This window comes from Macroventuria anomochaeta (genome assembly GCF_010093625.1).
Source record: "Macroventuria anomochaeta strain CBS 525.71 unplaced genomic scaffold BU25scaffold_12, whole genome shotgun sequence".
NCBI classification, from domain to species: Eukaryota; Fungi; Ascomycota; class Dothideomycetes; order Pleosporales; family Didymellaceae; genus Macroventuria; species Macroventuria anomochaeta.
Window position 1 is genome coordinate 514,305 of NW_022985373.1, and position 13,946 is coordinate 528,250.

General features: G+C 51.6%; 4 protein-coding genes and 1 non-coding gene across 5 annotated transcripts; 1 reads left to right on the forward strand and 4 right to left on the reverse strand.

Moving 5' to 3' along the window:
• Positions 1–1,670: 1,670 nt before the first annotated feature.
• BU25DRAFT_466602 (uncharacterized protein) lies at positions 1,671–2,961 on the reverse strand (the record flags this gene model as incomplete). Its single annotated transcript, XM_033710694.1, has 8 exons — positions 1,671–1,816; positions 1,873–1,940; positions 1,990–2,193; positions 2,247–2,349; positions 2,410–2,485; positions 2,533–2,579; positions 2,629–2,701; positions 2,755–2,961. Coding segments are annotated over 8 exons (924 nt in total), but the record flags the coding sequence as incomplete, so codon positions are not given.
• Positions 2,962–4,702: 1,741 nt separating this feature from the next.
• BU25DRAFT_447762 (uncharacterized protein) lies at positions 4,703–7,765 on the forward strand. The gene is made up of 3 exons (XM_033709555.1): positions 4,703–5,585; positions 5,705–6,007; positions 6,512–7,765. The coding sequence occupies exons 1-3, from the start codon at positions 5,136–5,138 to the stop codon at positions 7,418–7,420; spliced, it is 1,662 nt and encodes a 553-aa protein (XP_033562972.1). The 5' UTR covers positions 4,703–5,135; the 3' UTR covers positions 7,421–7,765.
• A 489-nt stretch (positions 7,766–8,254) lies between these two features.
• BU25DRAFT_t59 lies at positions 8,255–8,335 on the reverse strand. The gene has a single exon. It is a non-coding gene; the product is annotated as a tRNA-Ser (tRNA).
• A 255-nt stretch (positions 8,336–8,590) lies between these two features.
• BU25DRAFT_409816 (uncharacterized protein) lies at positions 8,591–12,333 on the reverse strand. The gene is made up of 5 exons (XM_033706142.1): positions 11,770–12,333; positions 10,959–11,608; positions 9,847–10,775; positions 9,396–9,789; positions 8,591–9,344 (listed from the first exon to the last, which is right to left on the reverse strand). Exons 1-5 carry the CDS (start codon positions 11,880–11,882, stop codon positions 8,758–8,760), a joined length of 2,673 nt encoding a protein of 890 aa, XP_033562973.1. The 5' UTR covers positions 11,883–12,333; the 3' UTR covers positions 8,591–8,757.
• Positions 12,334–12,805: 472 nt separating this feature from the next.
• On the reverse strand, positions 12,806–13,905 carry BU25DRAFT_409818 (uncharacterized protein). Its single transcript, XM_033706143.1, has one exon. It carries the CDS (start codon positions 13,522–13,524, stop codon positions 12,985–12,987), a length of 540 nt encoding a protein of 179 aa, XP_033562974.1. The 5' UTR covers positions 13,525–13,905; the 3' UTR covers positions 12,806–12,984.
• Positions 13,906–13,946: the final 41 nt, after the last annotated feature.

Below are 13,946 nucleotides of genomic sequence, written 5' to 3' on the forward strand. Positions count from 1 at the left end.
GAGGTGATTTCTTTTGGTTGTCTTGTCGATCAGGCCCACTTTTTCCATTGCCCGTTCTAGCCGACTATGCTCTATATGGATAACCTCCACACAACAGCCTGATAGAGGAACATGAAAAGTGCGGCTCAGAGATGAAGCTTGCGTCGATCATTGTCGGTCGGCTCGTCGGTACAACCTCCCTGAGCCTGTAAGCACACATCCCTCAGACCAGCTATCATGGGCGACAGCATCAGTGACAGATGCCCAAAGGTAGGAAGCCGTAACATACACATGGTCGCTCTGTCAACAGCTTACTGCGTGGGACCTATCGCGGGACTCTGTTAAGTTCCAGCTTTAAGGCATGGTACAACGATATCAAGTCTCTAAGCCTTCCAAATCGCACATGCACAACACGATTTTGAGATTGAGAGGTCATACAGTAACGCGGAAAATGTACTGGTGTATCGAGTACTCTTATGCGCACTCTAGCATAACTGGTCCATGTTGGGTTTCCCGCCGGGTTTTGGGTGATTTTGGCATTGGCACGACTTGAAGATCTAAGGACATTTGCCCCTGGTAGTTGAAAATGCAAGGCATTGAATTTGCTTCAGTATCCTTGTCAGTCCATCACAGACGTCATATGAACAGTAAATCCTCTCTTGTAGCATTCTCACGGCGCAGACATGTCGAGGTTTTCGGGGACTTTTGGAAATGGACGATCATGATAAACACACGAGCAATGCAGTGACTTCAGCACTGAACAACCGTGACAAAACGCTGCATGCATATGTAAGCCAAAGGTCTAGACATGAATCGCATTTGGGTCCTTTTGTGACGCTGGCTGATCCTCCACAGTATGTATTGTTCAGAAATGTCTGGAGATGCACATGTGTCATATGTGAGATATCTTGGGCCCAAAACATACCATCATTCGGTGTGCTTTTCAAACCAGTAAACAAAATTGCCGTATCTGAAGGGATATCTTCAAGGAGAGCCAAGTGTAGGCTTTATACCTCATCCACATGCGAACAGGTGTCACGTATCACTGCGGACAGCATTGATATCAACTAATTGATCTATAACTTTTTGTAATGAAGCCACCCTATCTACTCATTATTCTTCCTCTCCGGCGATTGCTTCCCTGACCCACTGCCTCTCCCCTGCAAAATGAACATCTCTGTACTCGCATTACTGATAGCGCTAAGCTCTCTCGAATCATTTCTACTTCTCCGGAAGCCGCTTGCGCTCGGTATTCGCGCCGCGACAGCAAGTGGTGTCCGTCGCATTGGTAAGGGCTTGTTGAGGTCAACGCTGCCCCATCTAGATGTGTGTCGTGATGTTGAGCGCGATAGGTGCGGTTGAGCGATGATGGTAGTCGTGAAGGTACTTTGTGTCAGGTGCGACGGCGAGCGGTGGAGATTCGGTGTTCGCATGCTGTTGGCGTTAATAGTAGGTGTTGTCGTGAGTGAGGCGGAGCGGCTGAGGGTGGAGGATTGAGGGCTCAGGCTGGAAACGAGAGCCCTCTGTGTCTGCTTTGATGCAGATCGATGGAGGCCTACTGGCTGTGCAGCAGTTCCAGGTTGGGTTGCTGCTGGGCTGTTTGGCCGTATCGATTCCCCTCTTATTGACACTGACAGCTGCGTTGATTCTTCGTCATCAATCTGCTTCGCGTGATTTGGTTGCCATCGGCGTGGATACTGGTTTGTGGAATTGTTCGTGGAGCCGAAGTATCGTGGGAAGAGACGGTTCATCAGTGGTTTGCACCCGGGTAGACAGCCACACGCTATGCCAATGCTGCTCTCTACGGACATGATGATAAAAGTCTCAGCACCATGCCCTAAGATTGTAAGCTTGTGTGAGCGACGGTCTCAATAAGCAGGCACAGCAACTTACAGAAGACGTCATATGAGTGTAAGTAGACGTGCGTGTAATACAAGCGCGCAACCCCGGCGACACATACACTATTAGAATATTAGTATTTACACACAAAAGGACAAGTCACAAACTTACATAACACCGAGCGAGAACATACATATCAGCGTAACGCGCTGTCGCAAAGACACCTTGACGTTGAGGAGGTCTCTAGCTGGCCAAAGGAAGATGAGAAAGTCACTGAGGGTGTTCTGCGCTGAGTGAAAGTAGTAGATCGCCTTGATGTTCAGGCATTTGGTCCTGCCGATATACTTGAAGATATTCCAGTAAGTGCTTGCCGGTCTTTGAATCATGTTAGTGTGATGCCTAGATATCACCGAAGAGAGAGGTCTTACGCGCATTGGAAGAGTGTGATGAAGAAGCAAGCCACGTTCAATGAAATGGTGTAGAATATCATAACGCCACAAAACCATTTGTTAAGTCGTGAGGGAAAGATACCTTCGGTGTTGTAAGCATTGGATAGTCTGACAGAGACATCCATTGAACAAAATCACTTACGCAGATATGTCAAAAGTATCGCAACCTTCATTAGTGTTATAATCGCCGTGAAAAGCAATTGCGTTGCCATGCCCATCTACCACGCTGTGAGCTGGGAGTCGTTGACGTTGTTGGCTCACATACCTGAGCAGCCTTCATGGAGGCATAGAGAATTTGTGGGCGTATGTCCCCTAACAATGATCAGTGGCGGGGATCGAGTGTTGTACTTTGGTTGCGTACAAAGGTGATAGCCCATCTGGTACTGGGGCAACATGGAGATGATGACCATAATATTGTTCCCTACGGCCATGATCTGTTTGCTCAGCCGACCGCTCATTGCCTCTCGGAACCGTGCTTCAAACTTACAGCTGCCAGAAGCATGATCCCATCATCGCAGCCAAGCGTCTTAGTCAAGACTGTTCGGCTGTAAAAGCGACAAGAGATGAATGCGACAACCAAGACTGTCATTGGTGTGATAATACCAATGGCTAATGGCCTTCGCGTTGTGGGATCGACATAGTTGGGTGAAGGAAAATATAGCATTTCTGCCGCTGTGGGAAACCTCGAAGTCATCCTGACACGACACAGGGTCGAAGCCTTGAGGTTGCAAGCCCGTCTGTTACATAGAGAGAGGTCTGACGAGCGTCGTAATATTCACTTATACAATGTGGCTGGCCCTAATATGTACGCCCAGAGCTGCAAGCACGGGCGGGACACGAGCATGCAGGGTGAGCCACACCACGCCCTCACCTTCTTGAAATGGGTCAGATCCGGGAAAACGAATGCAGGAGATTTCACGAGCAAGTTTGGTGTACATTTCGGCAGCAGGCTTGCGCAATCGGTCGACTGTGTGCTCTCGTTGCTATTCAGCATCGTAAACAGAGAATGTGCATGGCCGGCCTCGTTTGACTTAGTACTAGCTTCCCGTAAGCACATGGCAGATATCATTTGGAGGCGCACTGTCATTTCAGGTATAGAATGGAGAAACAGTCGACAATGTCAGCTCCGGGCTGGAACCAAATCCATGGCTTTGATATCCAGGCATATCCTCGTCTCGAGAACGACTGCCGGCATATCACGCACATGGCTGCACGGGCGTCGAGTATCAGAGCAATACCTTGTGACGATGCGGGAGTCTCCGCTCGATGATCAGATCCTTCCCTCGATGGTATCGTTCGCCGAATGATCCACCTTTCAACACGTTTGCGCAATAGTATTGAGCCCTATGATCTTGATTGCGAAACGTTGCATGAAGTGGGCCAGCGCAGGAGTTGACCGTTGACGGCATTTCGAAACGTCAGCGTAGCGGGCTGCGTACGGACAGGCTGAGTGGTAGCGAATCGATAACGGAACGTGTGGGGCTTGCAGGCAGCCACTTCTCAAGGACGGCTGATTGTAGAGGGTAAAGCGCGGTCGCCCGCTCGCCTTATGAAACCCACCTTCCCGATCTGAGACAGTCATACAGGGGTCAGATTCCTGGTTGCAGAGTACTACTTGCCGCTTCTATCAAAATCCTTCACGATTTCCATCTCAACAAGGAACAAAACTCGAGCCACTATTATATGGGGTAAGAAATCCGGGTTATCGCAGCTCGATGGGCTTTTGCCGCAGGTTTTCCGCTCCCCATATGTCCCATTGGGTCTGATGGAGACTGTCGGCAGAACGCCTTGACGTGTCTGGCAGTCCAGGTTGTGAAAGAGAAGCAACTGCACCTGTGTGGCTTCCAAATGCTGAGAAGAGTCCACCGTCAGTCACAAGCCAGACGTCATGCTCAGTATTGACGACGTACGTCAATTGTGAAGGGGAAGCCCTGAGGTAATTGTATATGAGAAAGCGAGCGCTCAACGACGTTTTCGTTGCAGTAACTGAGGGCTTGACCTTTGCAATGTATCCAGAGGTGAAGTGTTTCGACTGCAGGGTTTTGCGAAGGTTTCAGTTGCCTCGGAGACTCATGCCCAAAGCCTTGTGATTTTGAGTTTAGGCAAATAGGGAAAGGAAAAATATCATATCCAACTTGAACACTCGGGGCCTTTCGAACGTGATGTGCAGCTAGCTGTAGGAACTGACATGATTCAGGAATGACGATTGGAGCGGTACTCTACCTTACTGTAGACGTTGAAATATCGTGTTGGTTTCACGCGTGCATCTGTGAGCTGAAGGGCGGGCGAAATGGCATCCCAGACGAGGTATGTGGATGAAAGAAAGGAGGGAAGTCGCGTCTGCGAGGCTGCAACGCGCCATTTTGGCTCGGAGGCCCGTGCCTCATCCGCAGATCCGCGCCCTGATCTTCTCGTCATCACCGCACACCTTGACTCCAGCAATGACAAAGTAAGCGTTTTATTTGTTAATTTTGGTCATTACTTGTTCCGATATTTCTCCAAATTCAACGAGCTCAGAACCTCAGTCTGCTTTTGCAGTGCCCTTTCATACACCCTTGTCAGTTACATATAACCACAGTTGCCTACAGCCCAGAGCTCTTGGCCCTGCCCATGTCTTTGGCAACTGTCACTTTCTCGCTCGACACCCGGTTGCAAACATTATTGGATACTGTTTGATACGATGGCCATGTGCTTGATGGTGGCTGCATGGTGTAACAATACGTTCTCTGTACAGTAGAGTCCACTATGGAACCTCCTCCCTTCCCACCTTTCGGCATAGGATCTGTCGATATCAGCACACGTGTCATGTCAACAGCTTGACAGATCATTTGATACATTTTCAACTACCAGACACCATAATCACAAGTCATGGTACTCGACGAGAGTAATCACAACAAACCTGGGGTACGCAAGAGTGCCCAGGAAACTGCGGCCGCGAGGCTCGTCGCAATCCCCTTCATACCAGGCTCAGCCAAACACGGCCAAAGATCGGAGCTCACGGTACCCACGGTGCCCACCGCCCTCTCCAGCTTACCAATACCGCCACCATCGTCAGCCCCAACTTCTGCAGGGACCCATGAGTTCAGGGCTCAACCAAGCACCTGCAAAGGCACACCAAATACCACGCAGGATACCATGCCAGGCCTCCTTCTGCCTGGAGAATCAGTCAATCAGTACACAGAACCTCTTTTCGACGTTTATGCAAAATCATACGTTCCATCCGGGCTGCGAGCCATTAATGAAGAAGTGGCTGGGAACATACCATTACCGAAACAAAACACAAGATTGGATTTGGTGCATATAATTGCAAATTTGCCGGTATATACTTTCTCGCCCACTAGCCCGCTTTGGACAAGGAATGACTCGCCAATGACTTGTCACCAACAACGAAGCTCACTGAGCAATTATACGTGCATTACTTTGCATCATTATTGAAGCGTGAACATGCAGCGAAGGAGCACGAGAATGAGCAGCACGCGCTGTGCAGAGTTCCACTACAGGCCGTACCCATGCCTGATCTCACCCGCCTTTGGGCCTTATCTGTAACCACGTGGCTTAATCACATGATACCCTATTGTAGTAGGCACTACCTGAGGGCAAGTGCATTTACCTCCGAACTGAGAGCTCGAAAAACAACATCATCGAACAACAACACAGATAGCAATACAATCATTGATCACTGCCTCCAACCAAAACTGCTCATGCAGTTACATTATCCATATCCGGACTGCGGGAAGACAGTACGTTTATTGAGATAGGGAATGTCTTACGAATTCGCCAACTATGGGTGAACTGGGGCGGCAATCCGATTCAGATGCCTACACTACTCGTCGGCGACGGTGGACTTTATGTTATGTATCGGTTGTGGACTGCGAAGCAATACAATACCTCTGTCTACAAGTGTAAGCAGGGTTCACGAGACTGTGTACTTGAGAGTGGATAGCCTGGAGCAACTCACCCCATACTACGATCAAAATGTTCTACCCATGGTAGCGAACGTCGTCTTTTCACTCAAGCAGAGGATACTGCGGGGCCAGCGCAGTGCATTCCTGTCAATTGGCCGAAGCCTCGAGGATGGATCTCGAGACCGGATGAAGGTCCCAGCCGACTTCGATGGCTTCTCTGAGTCGTCATTCAATCTCGAGCCAAGGCCAGTTCCTTCAAATCCTCTTTGAGAGTCACGGGATGACTGGATTCACAGGGTGTTGTTCCCAACAAAGAGCGACGGACGACATTAGACAAAGCTAAGAAACGCCCCCCATCGCACCCTGTTCGACTACGCCATCAACTACGCGCAGGCGCGTGCCGTAAACTCGATATGTGCGGCCGACTACGGGACCCTACCGTACCTCATATCAGGGCCACCAGGGACAGGCAAGACGAAGACACTCATCGGGGTAGCCATGCAGCTACCAAACACCACAGATGTAGCCCATATGCTACTCTGTGCGCCTTCTGAAGCCACAGCAGACACTCTCGCGATGCGGCTGAAGCAATACTTGACACCCAAACAGTTCCTACGGCTCAACGGACCGAACAGAGCCGATAACGAAGTCTCGCGTGAACTGCTGCAGTATTGCTATATCCAGGATGGTATGTTCTATATACCGCCATTCAAGACGCTGCTATCGTACAGCGTGATAGTCACCTCATGTTGCGATGCCGTCATAATGGCAGAAGCGCGCTTGACAAATGCAGATCTCTGGACCATGGAGCGGGCTCTGGTGGCAGCACTTCACTTTGAAGAAGAGCCACCAACACCCTTCCTACATTGGGGAGCGCTCCTGCTCGACGAAGCCGCTCAGGTAACTGAAGTCGACGTCTTACCAGCGATCAGCATCATCTGCCCACCCTCAGCCTACCCACAAGACCATGCCCAACCACGTCTAGTAATGGCAGGTGGCGAGCACCAACTCGGCCCACGCACCGCATCCCACGACTCTGCGTTCTCTACCTCCCTTTTCGCCCGCTTCTTCGCCCGCCCCCTATACGCCAATCACCCCCTTTACCGCTCCAATGTCAGGCCTTCATCCGGCCCGTCCTCCAAACCCCGCAGACTGGCCGACGAAATCAAGCGCGATAATGGCGGCTGGTACAACATCAGCGAAGCACGACTCGCCTGCTTCCTATACTGGTATTCGAGTCCGGTGTAAAGCAGGAAGTCATATACATTATGTCCCCCTTCACTGCGCAAGTCAAACCTCTACGTTCGATGATACGGAGTCAGCAGTACGCTGGCGGGATCGGGTTGTGGGACGTCAATATTGGTCTTCTAGAGGCGTTTCAGGGGTTACAGAAAAGGGTTATGGTTATTTGCACGACGAGGATGAGGATGATGTTTATGGAGGACGATGTGAAGAGAGGCATGGGACTGGTGGGACAGAAGAGAAAAATGAATGTTGCGCTGACGCGGGCAAAAGAAGCGCTTTTTGTGATTGGGAGTTCGAAGGTGCTGGGTAGCGATGAGCATTGGAGGCGTGAACGGCATTTTGAGAGAGGAACGGGTTGGTGGATGGTCGGGTGGGGGTGTGGAAGGATCGAGAGGAGCTCGAGGGCGGGAAGGTTGGGGTGTTGGAAGGAATGCTGGTGGCGAAGGAGGATAGGTTGCGCGAGAAGTAGTGGCCGACGTTGGGTGCTACGGCGGCTCAGTATGATGTTGATGGAAGAGAGTACGAAGCCTGAACTGAGAGCTTGAGATAGGCGTTGGATGAAGAGGCGGGTGAAGACGATTACGAAGAGGAGATTGATAAAGAAGATGAGGCATCAACACCTGAGGCGATCGAGACCCGGAAGAATGGTGTTTGAGAGTTGAGAAACCGAACATAACTGTGTAGAAGGCTTTGGTACACGTTGGTCTTCACATGGGTAAAAGAAAGACGGAGCAAGTAGAGATTGGCGTTATGGTGTTCTGGGGGCGCTGTGAACACGTGCAACTACTACCTTTTGCAAAAAGAAGACTCAAGCACTGGTACAGGAGAGCAAAAAAGCGACGTTGGCAGGATTCGAACCTACGCTCCCGAGGGAAACAGATTTCAAGTCTGTCGCGATAACCACTCCGCCACAACGCCCGATGATGATAATCGCCGCTTCGATTACCTACCTTATATACCAAGAATGTATATTTTCTTTTGGAAATAGAGGATAACATGATTGAAGTGATGGTTGAGTGGCAAGAGTGTGGAGGTCTAGACTACGTGGATCTGCGGGGTCATGCAGGTGGGTGGAGAGGAATTGCAGCTGGAGTGGCACGGCAGTGTCGTCCTCGGAGTTGAAAATGCCAAGGATCGTGAAGAGTCACAAATTTGAGGAACAACGTTGACGGACTTGGAAGAACTTTATTACTCGTCAATTCACTTTGCAACCGCTTGAACGCCAACACCGTACCAACGCCTGCATCCCCGAACCTAGAGGAGAGAACCACAGCGCCCATCATTCACGCATGACATCCGCTACAAGTTCTATGTCTACTCATGCCGTTCCCCGTGACCATTCACAGTTGTGACGCCATCCCAGCATTAGCCATCTCCGTCGCAAAATCCAAATCCATATCCATATCAAAGCTCAACTCATTATCATCCCACGCCATCGTCGCTGGCGCATTACTCGAACTCACACCCATCGCACTCGTAATCGCATTGATCGGTATCATGCTCTCAAATCCTGCGCTCGTTGTCGGGTTCTGGAACTCACTCGGCAGCTGATCCCAGCTCGGAAGGTGGAAATTATCCATCACCCTGCTCATATCCAGATCCGCATTAGTGCAGATCTGCTCGGTGATGGGTGCCATTGCCATCGCGGATGCACGACGCGATGCGGTTGTCGTTGGGGAGGCAGATGTAGAACCCGTCAGGCCAGGGACGCTGTGGGGCGATTGTGTGGAGGAGAGGTGGCGCGCGTGGTCGTACATTGCTGTGCTACCAGAGAGGGAGCACTCGAATTGGAGAGCGCGCGACGGATCGTTAGCGGGTAGGTTAAGCACGTTGAAGGCGTGCACATTGGCGACGTTGAAGCTGGGGTCGAGTTGGGCGGCGGAGCCGAGACCGAGGTCTTCGTAGATCTCGTGTTGAGAGTATACACCTGCGATGGTTAGCGTCATGTTGGCAATCTGCATGCCAAAAATGCACGTACCTGGCACTTGGATGGTGTGGTCGATGCCATGGGCTTTCTTAAAGAGGTTGAGCCATTCCGGGTTATCGGCAGCGGTCTGATGCCACGGGTCATCAGGTTCACCGTAGAGGATGATTCGAGCTTCCTTTTGCAACATTTCGTCGGTGACTGTACCTGCTCCATGCTTTTCGATGTGTTGGCGGGCGAACCGACCCAAGCGCAGCGTCAAAATCTCCCAGCAAGTGGCCCTAGAATGATTGTCTGGTGATTCTGAAGACGAATAGTCCTGGGATGTGGTATTTTGAAGCACGATAGGGCCTACATTGTGTCCGTCACCTTGATAGGCATCCGAAAGGTTGGTGGTGTTCGGGACAAGGTACTCTAGGTCCTTGCTGCTAAGCATTACGGGCATGCGCTGTGCCTCGGTCAGCTTTGGATGGTTGTCTGCACACGCTTCTTCTTGGAGTCTTACACTGCAACTGTTGGTATTGCTCGCCGAGAAAGGGAACGGCGACTTGCTCTCGTCCGCGATAAGGTACGGAGGCATGGCGTTGGTGACGTGTACAGCCACCGAAGCGTCAAGACCACGACAACCTTTCCAATTTTTCATGTTCGCACCATTCCGGAACTCTTTGGACAGGTGGTCGATTCGGTCCTGCCACTTGTCGAACTCCATACCGCAAAAGCCGCACCTTGACTTGATGTACTGTGCTTCAGACTTCCACGATTCCATATTCGGAGTCATCTTGACATCGTGCATCAACCGCAGATGTTGCCGCAGGTGATCTTTTCGATAGAATGTACGAGACTCAAGGCCCTTTTCTTCGCAAGCAGAGTGGTTGTGGGTGGCGAGGTGAACCTTAGTCGGTTCGAGCTCACCGCAGTAGACGCACTTACTCTTGCCGGTTGTGGTGTCAGCAACGACCTCGCCCAACGGCGCACAGATCCATTTCTCTAGCGACAAATGAAGACTCTTCTCGTGCCTTGACCAGTCATACTTTGACTTGAAACGATCGGTACAGAATGTACACTGGAAGAGACGGTTAGCGTCATTTTCGGCGTCCTTGGGGGCTCGAGTGGGGATGCGTCGCCGCCTGCGCCTCTCTTTCGACTTCAAGCTGTTCATCGACCCGAGAGAATGCCTAGAGCCGTGCGAGTAGGCTGTGTTGTGGGAGCCGAGGGATCCAGAAGACATGTTCGTGAAGCCAGTCTCCAAAGACGACAGCGAAGGCGCTCTGAAGACCGAGAAGCTGTCGGTACTTTTGTTAGACGAGAGGTGCTGGTAACTACTGCTGGCGCTAGCGTTCTCGGGCAGGTCGAAGGTTTCCACGGCCTGGGCAATAGCCGTCAGGGGAGCAGGTTCGTTTTCAGGGGGAGAATGCTTCCATCGTTCGAAGGGATCTATCGCGAGTTAACCGAAACAATTCTGTTGTTGTAACACTGGCACAGTCGATGCAATGCCATAACCCGAGTCTGTTTTGCCAGCGCTCTCTTGATGCTGACCATTGACGCGGAACTTGAAGAACCGGCCAGTAGTCATCACCGAGGGTTGCGGTTGGCTAGACTCAGCGAGGGTGTGCTTACTCAGAGACTCCCAAGTCCTGCCCGCTGGGATGTTGAGCGCTTGCGTGTTTGGTCGAATACTGGGTGACGAGCTTCGTTTAGGCCTCGCCTTTTGTCTTCGCCGTGTGTTGGCCATCCAGTTCGAGATCTGGCCTAACGAGAGGCCAGTCTGTTGGCCCAATATTTCCTTCTCTTCCTCAGTTGGATAGGGATGTTCGTGATGTTCGAGCATCCAGTCTTTCAGGATCTTGACAGCCGCTCGTGGGAACCGAGCCGCGGCAGCGCCTTTCTTGGGGCCAAGGTCTCCACTCTCGTCATCGATAGGTCCAATGTGACCTTTCGACCTCAACTGCTTTCTGCGGGTCAGGCCACCAATTTGGTGAACGTCATCCTCGCCCACGACATCTAGCGTATCCAAAGCGGTCCTCTGGGTTCGGTAGGGCATCAACTCTGGGTTAGAGAAGCTGCATGGTCGGAAGAGATTGTTGCAAGGCGAGCAACCTGACGTTCCATCGCCCTTTGCGTTATAGATAAAGCATTCAAGGGACTTCGAACGACAATACTCGCAAGGGTTGGCTGGTTTCTGGTATCCAGGCAGCCAACTCGAGAAGTCTGTGTTGAATGCTTCGGTTTGGAGGTTGTCCGTTTCCAGAAAAGCATCAAGAAGTTGACTATGATATGTCAGTGTTGTACTGAGACATGATTCCGTGTATTGTGAAAGCTTTCGAGGACCTGTCTGCGCCGAACAAGCTTGAAGACTAGGAGAGTCGTAGTATTCCGCATTGAATAAGGTCGAAAGCATTGTCTAACGAATGTATGACAAACCACTCACCTCTCACTCGTCTGTATTGTTGAAGCATCCTGACCCACTTGTTGGTGGACATCGGGCATAGCTGCTTCGCCAAAGTCGAAGAACTGCGCCATATCGGCGTTCGGAGCAGCCATGGTGATGGCCACTCAAAGCTGATTTGTCACCACGAGACAATTGACGACGGAAAAGGTGCAATATAGTGGAAACAAACACGCCCTCTACCTGGAAACAGGAATGTCAAAGGAGAGTATAAGGCGTGTATGTAGATTTGAGCGATAAGTGCCTTAGAAGAGGCCTGCTCAGAGTCAGATCGGAGCACGCTAGTCGCGACCAGGACGGCTTAGTGCGTGGATGTCAATTCGAAGGGCGCGCAGTTGAATGACGGACCCATCAAAATTTGGCGGGGTGCACCCACTTTTGACAGGAGGCTGAAGGATTTGTACTGCTGACTCAGGTGCCAACCAGTGACTACCGCTGCTTTGAAGTTACAAATGTTCTTTATGTTCGCTTTCTGCATCATCATTGAGTGCATTGCAAGCCCGGACGTGGTGCGAACTGATGAGAGGTCGTTTCTGGCTGCCGGCTCAAGCCAAACTCCAGTGAGGACAGGATTGGGACTCTGCTCGAATCCGTTCTGACGACAATCTCGTCGGCGTGCGCCAGTGCAGCGTCGTCCCAAACATCATTGGACGTCCCACATTCTAGAAGGCGGTGGACCCAACCTAGCCCAGTCAATCCGGGGATTTCTGCCATAACAAACGCAGGTGAGATGGACATCCGAGAGAGGCAGCCCCAAGCGTGTTATCGCGACGCATTTCTAGGCTGCACGGCGCTCGTCATAAGACCTGTGGTGCCCATATTCGGTTTGCGAGAAAGATCATCACTTTGCGAGCAAGACGAGCAGGTGCACAAGTTGCGAGTCGGACGGTGCGGCAAGGCTCGGATGCTGTTCACCCGCAGATAGCCTGGTCACGTTATCCCGGCCCCACGAGGCTGAAGGGCTGTCTCTGATCTTCGGGTTTGTTGGATGTCTGATTGTATTGACGTATTGTCGAATGGACTTTATTGAAGCAGACTTGCTGCGCTGAACGATGAAGCGTGCTTGCTAAGACAGAACTCCCCGCTATGCTTACGGTAAGGAAACATCTACCAAATGCAGGTGCAGAAAGAGATTCATAACCCAAAGCAACGCCAGCAAATGCGAGATCATGAAATCATACCTACCACACTGGCGAATCATCTGTAGTAGCCGGAAGGATAACCAGGATGCTGTGTCGGCGGCGACGGGGCCTGAGGAGGTTGCATCCTCATGAGCCTGACCCCCGGATGCCCCATGGCCCCAGCACTATCCCTCCTCTTCTTCATCGTCTTCTTGTCTGCACCCACTCGACTCGGCTCACCCGCCATATACCCTCTGTCCTGATATCCCGCGGCCGCAAACGGGGGTTCAATAACACTGCGATGGTCCTTGGCAGGCAGCTTCAACTCGACAAGGCTGTAGAAGTAATCCAGGACTTCAGGGTAGCGCAGTACGGAGGCGCGCCAGTCGAGGTCGATGCCGCGCTTGAACTCGGCGTGGGCTTCGGCGATCTGCGATTGCAGTTGCTGGATGTACATGGGGTGGATGGGGGGCGCGCCGGAGAAGCGCATGTAGACGTCGTAGTGGGGGAGGGAGTTGAGGTAGGCGGTTTGCGCGTGCTGGCGGATTGTGGTGAGGCGCTGGAAGGCGAGTTGGATGTGGTGGCGCGCGTGGGTGATTACCCAGTCGCTGTACATCGATCAGTCGCCTGATCGGAACGATCTAGTTGACAAAGGCATACCGTATAAAGGCCTGTTTATCATCCATTGCCCTGCTCTCGGCCTGGTCGAGGGCGATCTGGAGACGCTCTGACTCGCAGAGACATCCCGAATGTGGTGGTGCGCTACATATTGCGCAGTTGGGCTCGGCATCCATAGTCAAGGCCCTCTTCAGAGGAGACACTTATACATGGTCACGACCCAGCGTGGGTGAATGTGCTATATAGCTGTGAGAGAGGACAGGTTGGAGGCGAAGCTGGCAGTTCGAGAGTCAGGCACAGGCGGTGAAAAGATGCATGTTACATAACGACGTTGGGAAGGACAGCATGAGAATGGCTAGCTTTGTGTTGCTTATGAGATGGGTCATGTATGGTGATGCGTAATGAGTTGGCAATTAAGAG